The sequence below is a fragment of the Heterodontus francisci genome, chromosome 6 (assembly GCF_036365525.1).
Source record: "Heterodontus francisci isolate sHetFra1 chromosome 6, sHetFra1.hap1, whole genome shotgun sequence".
Taxonomy (NCBI): domain Eukaryota; kingdom Metazoa; phylum Chordata; class Chondrichthyes; order Heterodontiformes; family Heterodontidae; genus Heterodontus; species Heterodontus francisci.
Window position 1 is genome coordinate 4,257,093 of NC_090376.1, and position 21,729 is coordinate 4,278,821.

The window sequence follows — 21,729 nt, forward strand, 5'->3', positions numbered from 1 at the left end:
GGACGCCCATCATTGCGGGTGACGAGGGGGCTCGTGAGTGTGGAGTGCTCCCAACTAAGCTGACCCCCAGTCAGCCGGAACTGCTCATCGGACCCAGGCCCCAATCCCACACAACCCGAGCTGCATCTTGGAAATGCCCTCCAAGCCATTCCACATCGCGCAGAGGGGTTTCCTGTACGGGCTGCTCCTGCACACTCTCCAATTCCTCTCCCTCGTCAGCCGCCTGGATATGCCGTAGCAGTCTGTGTTGCCATCTGGCTATGAGGGGGAACCCCAGTGGAGGTCTCTCTATGCGGGAGTCCTCCCCCTTTATATCGGGGACCTGGGGTGGAGGGTGCTGCACAGGGCAGTCCCGTGCAATAGACTTTTACGTAGGTTCACAGACTCCCAGGCTGCCTGTAATTTCTGCGGCCTGGACGAGTCCGTGTTCCATGTATATGGAGTGTGTGAGGTTGCAGCCCCTCTTTGAGTATTTAAAGGGGCTGCTCCTTATGTTTTGGCTGCACTTCAGCTCCACGCTCCTGACCCGTCAGGGGGCCGTCCACCCTGATTGCCTGCACTTCCGAGGTTACGTTCGCACCCAGGTGTACCTGGAGTAGGAGCATGCGATGTCCACTGGTGCGCTTGTGGCCTTCCGTGACCAGTGGACACCGCAGGGGATCATCGATACCGAGAATAGCATTTTAATTTGAGTTTTGTTTCATTTATGTGTTTTTAATAAAGTTATTTATTTAAAATGTATACAAAGGAAGTCTGGGGAATAAAGGGCCCCTCAAGCAAAATAAAAGGGGCTTGGAGTGTAAAGGTCGCCTTTGAAAAACAGGGTTAGATACAGAGTAAAGCTCCCTCTACACTCTATGAAATTGTACTTGAAGGCCCTAAGCCAGTCCCGACTCTCACATGAAGGATGGTGTGCTGGGTGAGGTATGGAGGGAGAGGGGTGAAAGGGTCAGTTTGCTGTCGGAATCCATACCCCAGTGAAGGTCAGTGCTGCAGGAGGGGCTGGAAAACAATCTTATAACAGAGAACGTTGATGCAGACACTAACGGCCCCCGCCTCCCTGAAACTGCCTGTATGTTCACGGCACTTACAGAAGCCCTGACAAAGAAAATATTTTAAAAAGAGAAAAAAAATGGGGGTTAGATACAGAGTAAAGCTCCCTCTACACTGTCCATCAAACACTCCCAGGACAGGTACAGCATGGGGTTAGATACAGAGTAAAACTCCCTCTATACTGTCCCCATCAAACACTCCCAGGACAGGTACAGCACGGGGTTAGATACAGAGTAAAGCTCCCTCTACACTGTTCCCATCAAACACTCCCAGGACAGGTACAGCATGGGGTTAGATACAGAATAAAGCTCCCTCTACACTGTCCCCATCAAACACTCCCAGGACAGGTACAGCACGGGGTTAGATACAGAGTAAAGCTCCCTCTACACTGTTCCCATCAAACACTCCCAGGACAGGTACAGCACGGGGTTAGATACAGAATAAAGCTCCCTCTACACTGACCCCATAAAACACTCCCAGGACAGGTACAGCATGGGATTAGATACAGAGCAAAGCTCCCTCTACACTGTTCCCATCAAACACTCCCAGGACAGGTACAGCACAGGGTTAGATACAGAATAAAGCTCCCTCTACACTGACCCCATAAAACACTCCCAGGACAGGTACAGCATGGGATTAGATACAGAGCAAAGCTCCCTCTACACTGTCCCCATCAAACACTCCCAGGACAGGTACAGCATGGGGTTAGATACAGAGTAAAACTCCCTCTACACTGTCCCCATCAAACACTCCCAGGACAGGTACAGCACGGGGTTAGATACAGAGTAAAACTCCCTCTACACTGTCCCCATCAAACACTCCCAGGACAGGTACAGCACGGGGTTAGATACAGAATAAAGCTCCCTCTACATTGGCCTATCAATATGCCTCAGCCCTAGCCTTAGCAGTGTATCTGCTGATGCAGCAGTCTGGCATTTCCCACATGAGCCATCCTGTGGCCCTAGTATCAGACTGAATTTTGTTCTGCATTACAGCCAGGTTTATGCTCTACAGCCTGTGCCACCATTCATTCTCTGGCTGTGGTCATCACTGGCAAGGCCAGTAATTATTGCCATCTCTAGTTGCCCCTGTGCTACAGATGGTACAGTTTCTGATACAACTGAGCGTCCTACTAGGACACTTCAGGGCCCAGACCGGATGAGGTCAGCAGGTTCTCTTCACTGAAGAACATTAGTGAATTGATTGGGCTTTTAGGACAATCCAACTACTTCATGCTCACTTTTACTGATCCCAGCTTTTTATTTCTAGATGTTTCAAACTGCCCTGGCGGCATCTGAACTCACTCCCTGGATTAACTGGTCCAGTTAAAAGTGGAGAGTGAGGTTACGCAGAACCACCCAACAGAGCAAAGCTGTCTTATGCCGTGTATTTCTGCAGAAAAGAAATAGCTCAGAGTCACTACCTGCAGAGAGTCAGGAAGCACAGCATGCCTGATTTTGTGAGGAGAAGTGATGATTAAAAAACAAAAGACAGAGAGAGAGTTATATATATATATATAATCTCAAACCAGTGGAGCTCCATGTTGAAAGACTGTCCAGGGGTGTCCTGGAGCGATCAGTGATTCTGTGATCCATTAACCATGCCATATCTGGTCCCAGCCATCCAAGTTAAAAAAAACAGGAAAATATTCACATAAACCACACAACACAGTCAGCAACTCAGTCACCCCTTAAATCAGTTTGCATTTTCCACTAGCCAAGCCCAGTAACACGGTGGCTACAAATTACACATAAATTATACACATACAAATTACACATAAATCAGTCTTTTGGTGTAAGAACTACAACCTAGCAATCATAGGATCATTTAATGCATTGCGTTAACGTGAGAGCATTTATAAAGAAACATGGGCCACTATGATTCTGTATGTTTGGCTTGCATTTATCTCACCACTGCTTTGGTGATGAATAACTCTGTATCTGTGGGAATGGAGACAGAAGCACTGGTTTCAGATGACTGAATAACTCATCCCATTATTAAATAAAGATTCTGGGATTTATGTGTTTTGTGCAGTGTTTAGGGATCAGTTTCTTGAATTCCAGATACTTTTCTTTGAAGAGCACCAGTGAATTTAAGTTGCACTGCAATGCTCTCCCCGGGCACAATGTGAAGTTTGAAAAGGCAGAAACTAAGGTGCAGCAATGGATGATCATCACAGCTCATGGGGACAGTTTTCCACGTGCAGTGTAACACGTTGCTGAAATCATCATGACTACAGGGCGTACAAATAGAACAGCACGATCAGTGAACTGTTCATCAGATGTCAGCCTGGAGCAGAGAAGGCAAGCTGCAGAGGAGTAAATAGAGGGCCAGTTATTTCATGGCATATAACCGGATTGGGGATGAGCTTCAGAGGAGAGAGAGGCGACAGATCCCCACTCCCATCTATCCCACTAAGCTCTGCTGGTGGTGTACATACAGCAATGTTGAGGACAACTCTGCCCACCCCACACAATGCCTCACAGGAACAGTGAGTCAGGATAGAGCGAGAGTGCAGACAAAGCAGCGCTCAAATGCTGCTGCTACCACCACCCAACACTTATAGATCAGGAAATACCAGGAGATGCACATTTACATTAGTTAAAATTCCCATCTGATTTCACCCTCACAGGAGGGAGATAGAACTAAAGGCCAGGCACTCCTCTCCACACTGCAGCAAAGCGGAATAAAGGGAGAGGGGAAGGGGAGTGGATGGCTGGAGGTGGGAGGAGACATAAAGGGGAGCGTGATAGGGAAAGGAAATGGCTCTCAACAGTGCAGCAAATGGAGATGCTGGGTAGGAGAGATGATGTGCAAGAAGGCAGCAGTAGCAAGTGGTGAGGGTGAGAGCAAAAAAAACCCACATTCTTAAAATACAAGTGATATTCCTGACAATATATAAAGGGAGGATGGTGGTAAGAGGGTAGAAACACAGACTGTTAACCCCTGCGGTGCCAGCTGTACTGCATGCTGGCTGGGGTAAGGGGGGTGGAGTAGGTCAAAGAGAGTTAACCTCTCCAGGTACATGTGAGGCATTGGTAAAGGGGGAAATGCAGCACCTTCTGAAAGAGCAGAGTGAGGCAATCGGCAGATGCCTGAAGCAACAATTTGATTAGAGGGGAGATAAGGAAAAACATTTTCATATAGAGGGTGGTGGGGGTCTGGAACTCACTGCCTGAAAGGGTAGTTGAGGCAGAAACCCTCAACTCATTCATAAGGAGTCTAGATATGCACCTCAAGTGCCCTAATCTACAGGGTTATGGACCATATGCTGGAAGGTGGGATTAGAATAGGTGGATTGTTTTTCAGACAGCAAAGACACGATGGGCCAAGTGGCCTCTTTCTGTGCCTTAAACTTTCTATGATTCTATGATTGGGGAGGTGCTTTTGGGAACTCCATTGGGGCCTTTGAGAAGTGATGTCTCAATGGCACCAGCTACGGCCAAATACATCAACAAATCCCATGGGTCACTGGTGAAAATGAAATTAGGAGTAGGAAGGGAGGTTGTGATGGTGGGGAACAGACTGCTTGACCCATTACAACCACATGAGCCTCTCCCCAACTGAGACATGTGCCTGATGCCACATTTAAAATAAAAACAGAAAGTTCTGGAAATACTCAGCAGGTTTGGCAGCATCTGTGGAGAGAGAAGCAGAGTTAACGTTTCAGGTCTGTGACCTTACGTCAGAACTGGCAAAGATTAGATATGTAATAGGCTTTGAGCAAGTGAAGTAGGGTGTGCGGGGGGAGGTAGGGGTTGAAAGAGAACAAAAGGGAAGGTGTGTGATAGGGTAGAGGGCAGGAGAGATTAAATAACAAAGATGTCATGGGACGAAGGCAAAGGCAGTGCTAATGATTGTGTGAAAGACAAAGCATTAGTCCAGAGAGAGTGAACAGCTCTGTCCAAAAACACAAACATGAAAAACCAAGTTTAAAGCACGCTCATGGTTAAAAAAATAAGATAAACTAATGGTTAAAAAAGGCCAGTCATGCTCTGAAATTATTGAACTCAATGTTGAGACCGGAAGGCTGTAGAGTACCTAATTGGAAGATTAGGTGCTGTTCCTTGAGCTTGCGTTGATATTCACTGGAACACTGCAGCAGGCCAAGGACAGAAATGTGTGCATGAGAGTAGGGTGGTGAATTGAAATGGCAAGTAACCAGAAGCTCGGGGTCATGCTTGTGGACAGAGCGGAGGTGTTCCGCAAAGTGGTCACCCAGTCTGTGTTTGGTGTCTCCAATGTAGAGGTGACCACATTGTGAGCAGCGAATATAGTATATTAAATTGAAAGAAGTACAAGTAAATCGCAGCTTCACCTGGAAGGAATGTTTGGAGCCTTGGATGGTGAGGAGAGAGAAGGTAAAAGGGCAGGTATTACACCTCCTGCAATTGCATGGGAAGGTGCCATGGGTAGGGGACAAGGTGTCGGAGTGATGGAGGAGAGGACCAGGATGTCGCGGAGGGACTGATCCCTTCGGAATGCCGACAGGGGAGGGGAAGATGTGTTTGGTGGTGGCATCACGCTGGAGGTGGCGGAAATGGCGGAGGATGATCCTTTGGATGTGGAGGCTGGTGGAGTGGAAAGTGAGGACAAGGGGAACCCTGTCACTGTTCTGGGAGGGAGGGGAAGGGGTGACAGCAGAAGTGCGGGAAATAGGTCAGACACGGTTGAGGGCCTGTCAACCACAGCGGTCTCTTCCTCGACTTCTCTGTCTCCATCTCTGGGGATAGGCTGTCTACTAATATTCATTATAAGCCCATGACTCCCACAGCTACCTTGACTACACTTCCTCACACCCTGCTTCCTGTAAGGACTCCATTCCATTCTCCCAGTTTCTCTGTCTCAGACGCATCTGTTCTGATGATGCAACCTTCCACAATAGCTCTTCTGATATGTCTTCCTTTTTCCTCAACCGAGGATTCCCCCCCACTGCTGCAGTGTTCCAGTGAACATCAACGCAAGCTTGAGGAAGAGCACCTCATTTTTCGATGAGGCACTTTACAGCCTTCCAGACTCAACATTGAGTTCAACAATTTCAGAGCATAACTGGCCTTCTTTTAATCATTAGTTTATTTATTTTTTAAACCATGAGCCAGCCTTAAACTTGGTTTTTCATGTTTGTGTTTTTGGACAGAGCTGTTCATTATTCTGTCATTAACACTCTCCTTGGACTAATGCTTTGTCTTTCACCACAATCATTAGCACTGCCTTTGCCTTCACCCCATGACATCTTTGTCACTTAATCTCGACTGCCCTCTACCCTATCACACACCTTCCCTTCTGTTCTTTCAACCCCACCCCCGCACCACTTCACTTGCTTAAAACCGATTACACTTCTAATCTTTGCCAGTTCTGATGAAATGTTAACTCTGCTTTTCTCTCCACAGATGCTGCCAGATCTGCTGAGTATTTCCAGCACTTTCTGTTTATATTTCAGTTTTCCAGCATCTGCAGTATTTTGCTTTTATTTCAGTGCCACATTGAAAATCAATGAGAGAGTGAAGTCAGAGGACATTTCCCAATTGTTAAATGCTTTGACCTGGGAATGGTTCAGGCAGGGACCACTGCACCTTTTGAGGGAGGAATAGATGAACATTTCAAAAACATGGAGATACATGAGCTATGAGGAAAACGGGAGGTGGGATTAGATTTCGGTTGCTTTTGCAGAGAGTTAGCACTGACAAGATGGGCCGAATGGGCTACTCCTGGTCTGTAAACTGTGGTTCCACAGTTCTATCTACTCCACCCCACTCCTTCACTCCGTAAACGGTGCTTATAATGTAATATAATGTAGAGAGAATGACACAAGGTGCTTCACGAGTAAGAATATGGAAAAGAGACCCAGCCAACGCAGGAGAGAATAGAAAGAAGAACTGAAAAGGTGCGCTTTAAGGAGGCTGAGGTGCAGAGGCAGAAAGATGTAGGGAGGAACTGCACAAAGCAGAACCCAGTATATGGGGACGTCCGCCGATAAGCCAGGCGTGAAGAGAGGGAAAGTCGAACAGGGCAGAGTTAGAACAGAATCTTCCTTTAATGCAATACTGCAGCATATTAGAGCCTCTCATCACAAACCAACCAGACAGCACTTGTTCGGTTAATAGAACTGCAGAATAAATTGCTAACGAACGACATTGAAGCAGACAGAATGAGTCAATTAAAGGTGTTCCTGTAGTGAAAGTGGAGACGGAGTGATACGGAGAGATGGTGGGGTTCAGGGATAGGGAGAGATGGTGGGGTTCAGGGATTGGGAGAGATGGTGGGGTTCAGGGTTACGGACAGACGGTGGGGTTCAGGGATAGGGCGAGATGGTGGGGTTCAGGGATTGGGAGAGATGGTGGGGTTCAGGGTTACGGACAGATGGTGGGGTTCAGGGATAGGGCGAGATGGTGGGGTTCAGGGATACGGAGAGAGGGTGGGGTTCAGGGATAGGGAGAGATGGTGGGGTTCAGGGATAGGGAGAGATGGTGGGGTTCAGGGATACGGAGAGATGGTGGGGTTCAGGGATACGGAGAGATGGTGGGGTTCAGGGATAGGGAGAGATGGTGGGGTTCAGGGATAGGGAGAGATGGTGGGGTTCACGGATAGGGAGAGATGGTGGGGTTCACGGATAGGGAGAGAGGGTGGGGTTCACAGATAGGGAGAGAGGGTGGGGTTCAGGGATAGGGAGAGATGGCGGGGTACAGGGATAGGGAGAGATGGTGGGGTTCAGGGATAGGGAGAGATGGTGGGGTTCAGGGATAGGGAGAGACGGTGGGGTTCAGGGTTACGGAGAGATGGTGGGGTTCAGGGTTACGGAGAGATGGTGGGGTTCAGGGTAACGGAGAGATGGTGGGGTTCAGGGATAGGACGAGATGGTGGGGTTCAGGGATAGGGAGAGATGGTGGGGTTCAGGGATAGGAGAGATGGTGGGGTTCAGGGATACGGAGAAATGGTGGGGTTCAGGGATAGGGAGAGATGGTGGGGTTCAGGGATAGGGCGAGATGGTGGGGTTCAGGGATTGGGAGAGATGGTGGGGTTCAGGGATAGGGAGAGATGTCGGGTTCAGTGATACGGAGACATGGTGGGGTTCAGGGATAGGGCGAGATGGTGGGGTTCAGGGATTGGGAGAGATGGTGGGGTTCAGGGATAGGGAGAGATGGTGGGGTTCAGGGATACGGAGAGATGGTGGGGTTCAGGGATACGGAGAGATGGTGGGGTTCAGGGATACGGAGAGATGGTGGGGTTCAGGGATACGGAGAGATGGTGGGGTTCAGGGATAGGACGAGATGGTGGGATTCAGGGTCACGGAGAGATGGTGGGATTCAGGGATCGGGAGAGATGTCGGGTTCAGTGATACGGAGACATGGTGGGGTTCAGGGATTGCGAGAGATGGTGGAGTTCAGGGTTACGGAGAGATAGTGGGGTTCAGGGATACGGAGAGATCGTGGGGTTCAGGGATACGGAGAGATCGTGGGGTTCACTGATACGGAGAGATGGTGGGGTTCAGGGATTGGGAGAGATGGTGGGGTTCAGGGTTACGGAGAGATGGTGGGGTTCAGGGATAGGGAGAGATGGTGGGGTTCAGGGATAGGGAGAGATGGTGGGGTTCAGGGATACGGAGAGATGGTGGGGTTCAGGGATACGGAGAGATGGTGGGGTTCAGGGTTACGAAGAGATGGTGGGGTTCAGGGTTACGAAGAGATAGTGGGGTTCAGGGATAGGGAGAGATGGTGGGGTTCAGGGATACGGAGAGATCGTGGGGTTCAGGGATACGGAGAGATGGTGGGGTTCAGGGATATGGAGAGATGGTGGGGTTCAGGGATACGGAGAGATGGTGGGGTTCAGGGATAGGGAGAGATGGTGGGGTTCAGGGATAGGAGAGATGGTGGGGTTCAGTGATACGGAGAGATGGTGGGGTTCAGGGATAGGACGAGATGGTGGGGTTCAGGGTCACGGAGAGATGGTGGGGTTCAGGGATAGGGAGAGATATCGGGTTCAGGGACAGGGCGAGATGGTGGGGTTCAGGGTTACGGAGAGATGGGGTTCAGGGTTACAGAGAGATGGTGGGGTTCAGGGATACTGAGAGATGGTGGGGTTTAGGGATACGGAGAGATGGTGGGGTTCAGGGATAGGGAGAGATGGTGTGTTTCAGGGTTACGGAGAGATGGTGGGGTTCAGGGATACGGAGAGATGGTGGGGTTCAGGGATAGGGAGAGATGGTGTGGTTCAGTCATACGGAGAGATGGTGGGGTTCAGGGATACGGAGATATGGTGGGGTTCAGGGATACGGAGAGATGGTGGTGTTCAGGGATACGGAGAGATGGTGGTGTTCAGGGACAGGGAGAGATGGTGGGGTTCAGTGATACGGAGAGATGGTGGGGTTCAGTGATACGGAGAGATGGTGGGGTTCAGGGATAGGGAGAGATGGTGGGGTTCAGGGATAGGAGAGATGGTGGGGTTCAGTGATACGGAGAGATGGTGGGGTTCAGTGATACGGAGAGATTGTGGTGTTCAGGGATACGGAGAGATGGTAGGGTTCAGGGATACAGAGAGAGGGTGGGGTTCAGGGATAGGGAGAGATGGTGGGGTTCAGGGATACGGAGAGATGGTGGGGTTGAGGGATACGGAGAGATGGTGGGGTTCAGGGATACGGAGAGGGGATGGGGTTCAGGGATATGGAGAGGGGGTGGGGTTCAGGGATACGGAGAGATGGTGGGGTTCAGGGATAGGGAGAGATGGTGGGGTTCAGGGATATGGAGAGATGGTGGGGTTCAGGGATAGGGCGAGATGGTGGGGTTCAGGGTTACGGAGAGATGGTGGGGTTCAGGGATAGGGCGAGATGGTGGGGTTCAGGGTTACGGAGAGATGGTGGGGTTCACGGATAGGGCGAGATGGTGGGCTTCAGGAATACGGAGAGATGGTGGGGTTCAGGGATAGGGAGAGATGGTGGGGTTCAGGGATAGGGAGAGATGGTGGGGTTCAGGGATAAAGAGAGATGGTGGGGTTCAGGGATAAAGAGAGATGGTGGGGTTCAGGGATAAAGAGAGATGGTGGGGTTCAGGGCTAGGGCGAGATGGTGGGGTTCAGGGCTAGGGCGAGATGGTGGGGTTCAGGGCTAGGGCGAGATGGTGGGGTTCAGGGCTAGGGCGAGATGGTGGGGTTCACGGATAGGGCAAGATGGTGGGGTTCAGGAATACGGAGAGATGGTGGGGTTCAGGAATACGGAGAGATGGTGGGGTTCAGGGATAGGGAGAGATGGTGGGGTTGAGGGATACGGAGAGATGGTGGGGTTCAGGAATACGGAGAGATGGTGGGGTTCAGGGATAGGGAGAGATGGTGGGGTTCAGGGATACGGAGAGATGGTGGGGTTGAGGGATACGGAGAGATGGTGGGGTTCAGGGATACGGAGAGGGGATGGGGTTCAGGGATACGGAGAGGGGGTGGGGTTCAGGGATACGGAGAGATGGTGGGGTTCAGGGATAGGGAGAGATGGTGGGGTTCAGGGATACGGAGAGATGGTGGGGTTCAGGGATACGGAGATGGTGGGGTTCAGGGATACGGAGAGATGGTGGTGTTCAGGGATACGGAGAGATGGGCTTGTTGTGCCCAATGTCCTTTTACTGAAGATTCTCGTGGTAAATAAGGCGTATTTATTACTTACATTGGAGAGTGACTGGAGTGACTAGCTCCTCCTCCATATCATCCAGATCATCAGTGAGGATGAAATGTGTGGGTGTGGAGCGCGCCTGTCCAAGCCAGCTTGGATCCACATTCAGCACCGAGTGCAGGGCACTGATCCCGGGATTATTGACGATTTGAAATCTGCACAGCATTTCAATCTGCTGCCAGCGGTGGAGTCGCTCACGTAATGCTGCTGTGACCTCACTCAGTGACTGCCTGCAATGAGAAATGAGGCAGCTCAGTGCATGGTCCGTACAAATCGGCTATGTCCCAGAGACCTCGATATACAGATGTACGACACCAACTCCCCCCTCCCCTCACCACTTCCCGATATATTGGCAAATTCCCAGAGATCACACTCATCCCCAGTTATATCAGAACAGTCCCAGGAACCTTGATATATGGACGTACGAGACCACCTCCTCTGCCTGATATATGGGCACACTCTGGAGACCCTCAGATGATGCGATACAGTCTCGGAGACCTCCGGATATGGCAACTCTCCCAAAGATAACAACCCCCCACCCCCCCGGACATAGCGACACTTTCGGAGACACTCTCCCTGCAAATATCGACTCTCCCAGAGACTCCCCCACCTCCCTCAAATATCGACTCTCCCAGAGATCACCCGCACGCAAATATTGCCACACTCCTGCATGTGCAGACAGGTCCTTGGGTTCGCTGATACCCCAGTGTGAGGAAATCCTGTGCCAATACTGACACGCTACTGGGACTCCCCCACCTAATTTCTGAAAGGATGATAATGACATCACATCAGAATTTCATTAAATATGTAGGAACACAAATAATGTGCTAGTAAATAACGGGTAATACGGAAAGCTGATGCTGTGGAAGTCCGTCAAGGAGTTCCTGAGGTCCACCAACGGTCTAGAAACCAACGGTAAGCATCAATCAAACCACAATGAACTGGACATTAAACCGAGCAGTGCCTCATTAACTTCAAACCTAGACACAGAACCTTACACAACCGCAGGATCCCCTTACATCTAACCACCCAATCCCAGGCCCCCCCCTCCCCCGCCCTTACATCGACAATGTTCTCGGGACACAGTCAGATTCTACTAATTGGTCTCTGTATTAACGCCTCAGGACTCCCACCCAACAATTAACACTGACTCCACAGTCACTGCATGCTGCCAATTTTTGGATGATTGACCGGACTGATCACTTCACAGAGCTGACAGAAACACTGCTTTGATGAAACACAGTGCTTTTTATCTAACAGCCCTACCATCACCACCACCTCCCCACCCCAGTCCTGTCCACTGCCCGAGCTTGGTACTCACTTTGCGGACAGTATTTTGTGATCAACGTCATCCAGCGAGGAGCTGTGTGCAACGTGAAAAGTTCCAAACAATGTGTTTCTCTTCTTCTTTATTTTTTCTGCCTGTGGGGAGGAGTGGGGGGGGGGGGGGGGGGGGAGGGGGTGGAGAAAGAGAGGGAGGCAGGGTGAAGAGAGAGGGAGTCAGCAGTTAGAACAGCACTTGCAGAGGATCAGGTCAGAAGGTTGAAGTATCGTGCTCGGTGGGGGACAGGTCTGTGTCCAGCACAAGCGAGTGGGAGCAGCAAGAACCTAACATCTCCAGCCTGTGAGGGGGAACAGGAGGAGAGGATCCAGAGAGTAACCACAGGTAGCAACATGAACCGAGTAGATGGTGAACAGAGTGGGAAGTTAAGATTTCGGGAAGTAGTGGGAATTTGGCATGGAGGGGGAAGGTGCCTTTAACACTTGTAGTGGTTAGTGCAGGTTTGAGGCAGTAATATTACAAATTTTATCAGTGTTATAAGTGTTTGGTGCAAGTTATTGTGTAAGATAAAATCTGTAAAACAGACTTAAGATAATTAAAAATAATTATAGCTAGTGGTGTAAACTAGAAACTAGATATTCGTAACTAATATTTTACTAAATTAATAACAAACTAGTTAATTGTTTAAAAAAACAAAAAATAAACCAAGTGAGTTAGTTACATAATTCAGTTAATTAAGCATGTAAAACAAGGTTAGATAGCAATGACATTGCAGGAAGTGCATCCATATCTGCATCATGCCGGAGTTTGTGAAGAGCAGTGTGATCCCATGCAACCACGTCTGGAGTACATGTGCACAGCACAAGGAACTTCGGCTCACAGCTGCTGAGGTGCAAACATTGTGATTCATCGGAGAGGAAGAATGCGACCTGGGCACTTGACCCAGGAAGCAGTCAGACCCCTTATGTTAGACAGTGGTTTAAATTTGGTTAGTAGTCAGGGACAGGAGGATGGGACTGCAACTCAGACAGGTAACAGGACTGCAGATGCAGTGGTGGAGGGGCCTTTGCCGTTGTCCAACGAAGTACTTGTTAACAATGTGCGTAACTCCTTTAAACTGTTTTGTGCAGTCATGCACGCGCGGTAACTTAAAAGGGCCAACTTGTGGGGACATTCAGGTTGCTGCGCGGCTGCACAATATTGCTTGCTACCGGTGTTGATGAGATCAAATACTGTAGGGAAGATGGGCAAATTGACCACGGCACTGTGGCGCAGAAGGCCATTAAAGCGGGGGAAGCAAAAAAGTATTTGGTAGTTGTAAGGGACAGTATAGTCAGGGGGATAGATACTGTTCTCTGAAGCCGCGCGAGGAGTCCGAGGGCTGTGTTGCCCGCCCGGTGTCAGGGTTAAGGACAGCTTGGCTGCAGAAGAATTGGAGCAGGAGTGAGAGCATCCCATGGTTGTGGTCCACATACGGTCACCACTGAATAGAAACTGGAGCAGCCATATAAATACCGTGGCTATAACAGCAGGTCAGAGGCTGGGAATTCTGTGGTGAGAAACTCACCTCCTGACTCCCCAAAGCCTGTCCACCACCTACAAGGCACAAGTCAGGAGTGTGATGGAATACTCTCCACTTGCCTGGATGGGCGCAGCTCCAACAATTTTCAAGAAGCTCGACACCATCCAGGACAAAGCAGCCCACTTGATTGGCATCCCATCCACCACCTTCAACATTCACTCCCTTTACCACCGATGCACAGTGGCAGCAGTGTGTACCATCTACAAGATGCGCTGCAGCAACTCACCAAGCTTCCTTTGACAGCACCTTCCAAACCCACGACCTCTACCAACTAGAAGGACAAGGGCAGCAGACACATGGGAACACCGCCACCTACAAGTTCCCCTCCAAGTCACACACCATCCTGACTTGGAACTATATCGCCGTTCCTTCACTGTTGCTGGATCAAAATCCTGGAACTCCCTTCCTAACAGCACTGTGGGTGTACCTACACCACATGGACTGCAGTGGTTCAAGAAGGCAGCTCACCACCACCATCTCAAGGGCAATATATATTAAACTGTAATATACTTTTACAGTAGGTACTATACTAACTCAAGTGAAAAGATAAAAGAACCCAATCTAAATGTTAAGCCATTCTTTTGTCGTTAATGTTGAATAAACACACCCTTTTTGCCTGTAACTGAGGGATCGCATCTAATCTATTGCTTCAACCGATTTAACCCAACTCTGTCATGCACGTAACTGAGCGAATCAGTTCGGTTTGGCACATTTCTGCATGCCCCCAACCTTTGATTTAGAAAGCCAGGCCATTAGCCTGTGACTTAGATTGTATCTACAGCTGGATTTGAAAATGTGTTTACAACTGAGGTAAAGGAACCTTCAACCAAGCTAAAACAAGATGAATTGGTCCAACTTTGTCACAGCCAGGATCTACTGGTCTTTATCCTTTGTCTTCAAATCCTTCCATGGTGTCACCCCTCTCTATCTCTGCCTCCTCCAATTCTGGCCTCTGTGCATCTCCACGTTTAATCGCTCCGCTATCAATGACCATGCTTTCAGCTGCCTGAGCCCCAAGTTCTGGAATTTCCTCCCAAAATTCTGCCTCTCTCTCCTCCGTTAAGATGTTCCTTGAAATCCACCTCTTTGACCAAGCTTTTGGCCACTTATAAATATCTTATGTGGCTCAGTGTCTAATTTTGTTTGTTAAGCGTTCCTATGAAGTGTCTTGGGGTGTTTTGCTATGTTAAAGGTGCTATATAAATGCCTACAGCAACAGAATATTACAACCAGAAGGAGGCCTTCAACTCATCATGTCTGTGCCGGCTCTTTGAAAGAGCTATTCATTAGTCCCACTCCCCCTGCACTTACCCCACAGCCCTGCAAATTTTCCCCCTTCAAGTACTTATTAAATTCTCTTTTGAAAATTACTATTAATCTGTTTTCACCACCTTTTCAGACAGCACATTCCAGATCACAACTCTCTGCATTAAAACCTGTCTCCTCCCATCCCCCCTGGCAACAGTTTCTTACACAATGCTACCAAACATTACGTACCCCTTCCTTGGCAATGTTCAGCTGCCTCTCGGCACTCTGCTTCTTGATATTGTAATACTGGACTTCCACCTCGTGAGTCAGTTGCAGCCATTTCTGAAGAGTTTCAGGTGGGGACCAACTTCCACGTGATTCCAATTCCTTTTCCGCTTTCTTCAGAGCCATGCGTACCTGACAGATAGATACGTGTTTCATTTTCCATTATCACATTCCAGCTGCCGCAGGTAAAGCAAGGAAGTCGCTGTAAATGCTATTCTCGTACAGTGGAGGGGTGTATGAACAAAGTACAAACTCGTCACCTTCCTGTATCAACTCTCTTGCCCTCTTACTGTTTTATTTCCCAGGGTCACGTAGCAGCTGAGATTGAACAGCAGGATTCAAGAGGCCCAAACATACACCCACAGCTTCCAGCCCTCTAGCCCTGGCATGGGCCCCGCCCACATCCTGACACAGCTCCACTTACACCTGTAATGTTCTGGACCCAGTCAGCTGACTGCGAGCACACACGTCCAAAGCATCACATTGTACCTGATCTAGCGAAACGTACAAATCACACCTGTTCCAATTCCTCCTCTGCATATTTCTGCCGACTCAGCTCGTTCTCCGTGCCTTCTCGCAGCTCCCGCAGTCGCTGTGCTTCCTGCTTCGCTGCATTGATCTCATCTCGCAGCTTCTGCTCCAGGTTGACTTTCTCCACCTCGACGGATCGATGCTCCTCCTGTGCCTTCAGCAACCTGCAGGTCAAGTGTTCAAAACTTCCTCAAAAACACAACATTCACACCATATCTCGGGACAGAGAAAGGACTGGGGAAACCTTCACATTAAGGGAAATAAGACACCTGTATTTATATCCTGCTCTGATTATAACTTTGAGGTCGGTGACTGAAAATTGCCAAAAGGAACACAGAGGTACAGACCGTCTAGTTTATCAAGTGAGAATCTTTCCTCCAATTTGCTTGATTTCTTTTGGGCCTCCTTATCTCGAGAGACAATGGATACGCGCCTGGAGGTGGTCAGTGGTTTGTGAAGCAGTGCCTGGAGTGGCTATAAAGGCCAAATTTGCTTGATAATTTTGCAGATTGTTATGAGATTCATAAGAGTTTCTACAGATGACAGTTTTTAATCCTCAGTTTTTTTAAAATTTCTATTCCCAGAATGTGGTTGTCAGTGGCAAGGCCAGCATTTATTGCCCAGCCCTTGGTGCCCCTGAGAAGGTAGTGGACAGCCTTCTTCTTGGAATACTGGGTATCAATTTCATACAACCGACTGATTTGCTAGGCCACTTCAGAGGGCAGTTAAGAGTCACCCGTGTTGGTGTGGGATTGAAGTTATGTATAGACATCGAACAGCTAAGGACAGCAATCCCCTTCCCTAAAGGACATTAGTGAAACAGTTGGCAACTTTCCGAAGCAAAGGGCCTCAGCAACTCACTGCCATGCTTATCAAACTTTCTGGGTAAAAGGCTATCAACAGTGCTAAGGGGATATAGGTACAGTAGCAGGCCATTTAGCTCCTCAAGCCTATTCCGTCAAATGGGATGAAACGTTTTAATTTAGACTTCTGGAGTAATCCTCATCATACTTTCTTACCCTGGTGGGAGTGGTCTCCTTATCTCCTCACCTTTCCTGCAGGTCGTGCAGACTCTGCTCTGCTTTATGCAGCCCCTCCAGGTCCTTCATCATTTTCTTCATGTGCTCCTTGGAGTAACGGTTCTGGATATAAGCAAACCAACAGCCACCCACGCCAATCACTATGGAAACCACCAGCATAAAATCCTTTAGATGGTTGTGGCGAGTCACTACAAATCAGAAACAAAGGGTAAATATATAAAGGGTGAAATAACAGAGAGGGACAAAGCAGAAAGGACAGGAGATGCAATCACAGTGATTTCTCATACCCAGCATCAAGCATAGCCAGATACAGCACCATTAAAAGCAAAGTAAAGCACCCTCTACACTGTCTCCTCAAACACTTCCCGGACAGGTACAGCATGGGGTTAGATACAGAGTAAAGCTCCCTCTACACTGTGTACTTGTGTAGTTTTGAGCTGAGAGACCGCACACACTGGGCAGTGCATTAAGAGTGCACAAACTCAGTCCACAAGAAGACAAACTGCTTAGTATTTATACCCACTGCAGCAGTCAATCTACAGAGCTCACTAACACCACACTATTAGTGGTACTGTCTCTCAATACAGCCCTGTATTGAGCTGCAAATATAAGACAGCTATTAAAATAAATCCAATACAGAAATCAGGAAGAATTTCAATCCCCAGAATGTGGTGAGAATCTGGAACTTGCTACCAAATGGAGTGGTTGAGGTGAATATTTAAGTGCAAGCTAAATAAGCAGATGAAGGAGAAAGAAATAGAACATGCTGAGATGAAGCAAGGTTGATGGAAGCTCACGAAGAGCATAAACACCTTCATGGACAAGTTGGGTCGACTGGTCTGTTTCTGTGCTGTAACCCTATGTAATGCAACCATAATGTCTCTCAGTACTGTCCTCAGTAGCAGCATAGTATTTCATTTGGTTTTCCCTGTCCCAGCACAATTGAACAGCTTCTGCTACAGTACGAATCTTTCTTATAATGAAACATCAGTGTGATTAAGTTGTGCTGCCAAGTGTATAAATGAAATAGCTGCCTTTGCCCTGGCAGCAATGTGGATTGGGGAAGTATCACTGTATCCATCTCACCTGTTCTCTGCCCAGCTCCTGTGGGCCACTGTCCCTCCAGTCAATGGAAACATTAAACAGCTGAAATTAAACTCAGATTATCACTTCCTATTTTCAAAGCAGCAGTGAGATAAGGCATTGTATTTTTAGCACTCAGGCTGTTATTTGTAGAAAGCTGACGTCTGTGCTTTGAACAAACTTTTCCAACTCACTTCAAGGATTTTTGAAAATGTTCAAACATCCCTCCACCAATATAGACGGTAGACAAACTATCTGGCATCGCATACACAATGGGCTCTGACACTGCCAGTCTCCAAACCCTCTTCGCTCTGTTTCTGTTCAAACCCTACCACGTCACTGCTCATCCTTCAGCACTTAGCTAACAAAACCCCGCAGTATTTGCTCTGCCTCCTCTCTATATCGAAATCAAGACTCACTGCACCGACTCCTCCATCAAACGCAGCCTTTCGTGGTATTCCAGACTGAGCAACTCCTTACCCCGCTCCAGTCTGCAGACTAGCACCACAACAACAACTTGCTTATATACAGCACCTTTAACATAGTAAAACAAGCTCGGGCGCTTCACAGGAGCGTTATCAGACAAAACTTGACACCGAGCTATGTAAAGAGATACTGGGGTTCAAGTAAGAGTGCTACTGACTGAGCCAAACCGAGTTTCACATGGCACAGTCAGTAGTTGCTTGAATGTTGGGAGCAGGAGATGAACCATAATGGTCTTTACCGGAGTCGCACATTCCCATCTTTACAGACCTGTAAAAACATTGTTTTTTTATTAGACCAGTCATACAAACACAGTAAAAATACAATGCAGCATATCAGAACTAGAGGCAGGTAATCAAGGACCAAACCCCAGGTAACCAGGCAAGGTTTGAATCGGTCTAAGACCAGGGACGGGGGGAGGGAGGGATGGTTTAAATTAAATGAACAGAATGGCAGGTCATAGAAATTTACAGCACAGGAGGTGGCAAGTCAGCCCATCATGCCAAAAAAGGGCTATCCAGCCGAACCCCATTTTCAAGCTGAACACCCAACTTCCGCTCCTGATCCCCATGTTAGCTGATACTGTTAATTGTTCTCTCTTCAGCTGATGATCCTCTCTCCTTTTAGTCTGGAATGCACTGCCTGAGAGTGTGGTGGAGGCAGGCTCAATTGAGGCATTCAAAAAGAAATTAGACTGTTATATGAAAAGGAAAAATGTGCAGAGTTATGGGGAGAAGGTGGGGGTGTGGCACTAATTGTTCATTTAGACAGCCGGTGCACATGATGGGCCGAATGGCCTCCTGCTGCACTATAACAGTTCTGTGAAGTTCTGCCGTCATCACTCAAACAAACAACCCCTGACCCCACTTCTTTGCAAACTACCACCCCATCTCCAATCTCCCTTTCCTCTTCAAAGATCTTGAACGTGTTATAACATGTTGTCGCCTCCCAAATCCGTGCCCATCTTTCCAGGAACTCCATGTTTGAATACCCTCCAATCAGGTTTCCGCCCCACGACAGTCATAAAACAGCTATTATAAGGTGTCATTTGTCACTTTGACATAACTGTGACAAAGATAAACTATCCTGCCTCTTCCTGCTCGACCTGTCTGCAGACTTTGACAGGGTTGACTATACCATCCTCCTCAGATCTCTCCACTGTTGTCCAGCTGGGAGGGACTCGGTTCCATTCTTAGCTATCTAATCGTATCCAGAGAATCACTTGTAATGACTTCTCTTCCCACTCCTGCACCATTACCTCTGGCATCCCCCAAGGATCTATATATCCTTGGCTCTCTCCTATTTCTCATCTACATGCTGTCCCTCACTGACATCATCTGAAAATACAGCATTAGTATTCACACATATGCTGACAACCCTCAGGTCTACCTCACCACCACCTCTCGACTCCTCCACTGTTGCTAAATCAGACCGCTTATCCAACATCCAGTACTGGACACAGTACACAGCACATATGGAATCCTGGGCTTTATAAATAGAGGCACAGAATACAAAAGAAAGGAAGTTATGGTGAACAGTTATAAAACATTGGTTCGGCCTCCATTACAGTATTATGCCCAACTCTGAGCACTGCACTTTAGGAAGGATGTGAAGGCATTAGAGAGAGTGGACAAAAGATTTACAAGAATAGTTCCAGGGATTAAGGACTTCTGTTGTGTGAATAGATTGGAGAAGCTGGAGTTGTTCTCCTTAGAGAAGAGAAGGTTGAGAGGAGATTTGATAGAGATGTTCAAAATGAGGGGTCTGGACAGAATAAATAGGGAGAAACTGTTCCTATTTGTTGAGAACCAGAGGACACCAATTTAAGGTAATTGGCAAAAGAACCAGAAGTGACATTTGGAAAAACTTTTTTACACAGCGAGTGGTTAGGATCTGGAATACACTGACTGAGATTGTGGAGGCAGGTTCAATCATGGCTTTCAAAAGGGAATTGGATAGTTATCTGAAAAGATCTGCAGGGCTTCGTAGAAAAGGCAGGGGAGTGGGACTAACTGAATTGCCCTTGCAGAGAGCTGACATGGACGTGATAGGCCGAATGGCCTCCTTCAGTGTTGTAACCATTCCATGAGCAGATATTTCCTCCAATTAAATATTGGGAAGATGGAAGCCATTGTCTTCAGTTCCCACTCCAGATTCCATTCCCTAGCATCCCTCTCCCTGGCAAACTGCCTGAGACTAAACCAGGCTGTTCACAACCTTGGGGATGTGACATCTGACCCCAAGATGAGCTTCCAACCACATACTGAACCATTAAGACTGCCTATTTCCACCTCTGCAACATCGCTCAACTTCGTCCATCTCAGCTCATCTGCTGCTGGAACCCTCATTCATGCCTGTTACCTCTAGACTCAACTATTCCAATGCACTCCTGACTAGTCTCCCATATTCTACCTTCTGTAAACTTGAGATCATCCAAAATTCCTGCATCCTGACTCGCACCCTTATGTTTGCTGATCTACATGGGATCCCCAATAAGCAACGTCTTGATTTTAAAATTCTCAACCTCATTTTCCAATCCCTCCATGGCCTCACCTCTCCCGATCTCTGTAATCACCTCCAACCCCACAACCCTCTGATATATCTGCACTCATCTAATTCTGGCCTCTTGAGCATCCCGAATTTTAATCACTTCACCACTGGTGGCCCTAAACTCCGGAATTCCTTCCCTAAACCTCTATACCTCGCTTTCCTCCTTTAAGACACTCCTTAAAACCTACCTCTTTCACAAGCTTTTGGTTATTTGACCTAGTATCTCCTTTTGCGGCTCGGTGTCGTATTTTATTTCAAAATACTCCTGTTAAGGCACTAGAGAGGGTGCAGAAAAGATTCATGAGAATGGTTCCAGGGATGAGGAACTTCTGTTACAGAGATAGTTTGTAGAAGCTGGGGTTATTCTCCTTGAAGAAGAGAAGATGAGGAGATTTAATACATGTGTTCAAAATCAGGTGGGGTCTGGACAGAGTAGATAAGGAGAAACTGTTCCTATTGGTGGAAGGATTGAAAATCAGAGGACACCAATTTAAGGTGACTGGAAAAAGAAACAACAGCGACATGAGGAAAAACTTTTTTACACAGTGAGTGGTTAGGGTCTGGGATGCACTGCCTGAGAGTGTAGTGGAGGCAGATTCAATCAAGGTCTTCAAAAGGGAATTGGATAAATATCTGAACAAAAAGAAACTGCAGCACTATGTGGAAAAGGCGGGGGAGTGGGACTAGGTGAGTTGCTCTTGCAGAGAGCTGGCACAGACACGATGGGCCTAATGGCATCCTTCTATGCTGTCACCACTGTATGATTCAATGTGAAGCACCTCGTGACATTTTTAAAGATGCTATATAAATACAAGTTCTTGTTTTTATTGTTGTAGTTTATGACACCTCAAGTATATATCTAAGTCTTTTTTTAAACGCAATAGGATTTCTGCCTTGACTACCCTGCCAGGCAGTGCGTTCAGACTCCCACCAGCCTCTGGTG

The 21,729-nt window shown here is 48.0% G+C and overlaps 1 protein-coding gene across 2 annotated transcripts in view; it reads right to left on the bottom strand.

Annotated features, from left to right (window-relative positions):
* The window catches only part of stim1b (stromal interaction molecule 1b), a 244,786-nt gene that overhangs the window by 43,368 nt on the left and 179,689 nt on the right, over positions 1 to 21,729 (bottom strand). The window contains exons 6-11 of one of the 2 annotated variants that reach the window (XM_068032987.1): positions 16,681 to 16,858; positions 15,617 to 15,794; positions 15,064 to 15,231; positions 12,024 to 12,124; positions 10,697 to 10,932; positions 2,582 to 2,662 (exon numbers count right to left, since the gene is read on the bottom strand). In XM_068032987.1, the coding sequence (XP_067889088.1) occupies positions 2,582 to 2,662; positions 10,697 to 10,932; positions 12,024 to 12,124; positions 15,064 to 15,231; positions 15,617 to 15,794; positions 16,681 to 16,858 (942 nt within the window). The remainder of the gene's footprint in view (positions 1 to 2,581; positions 2,663 to 10,696; positions 10,933 to 12,023; positions 12,125 to 15,063; positions 15,232 to 15,616; positions 15,795 to 16,680; positions 16,859 to 21,729) is intronic. The other variant, XM_068032988.1, reaches the window with a different exon arrangement.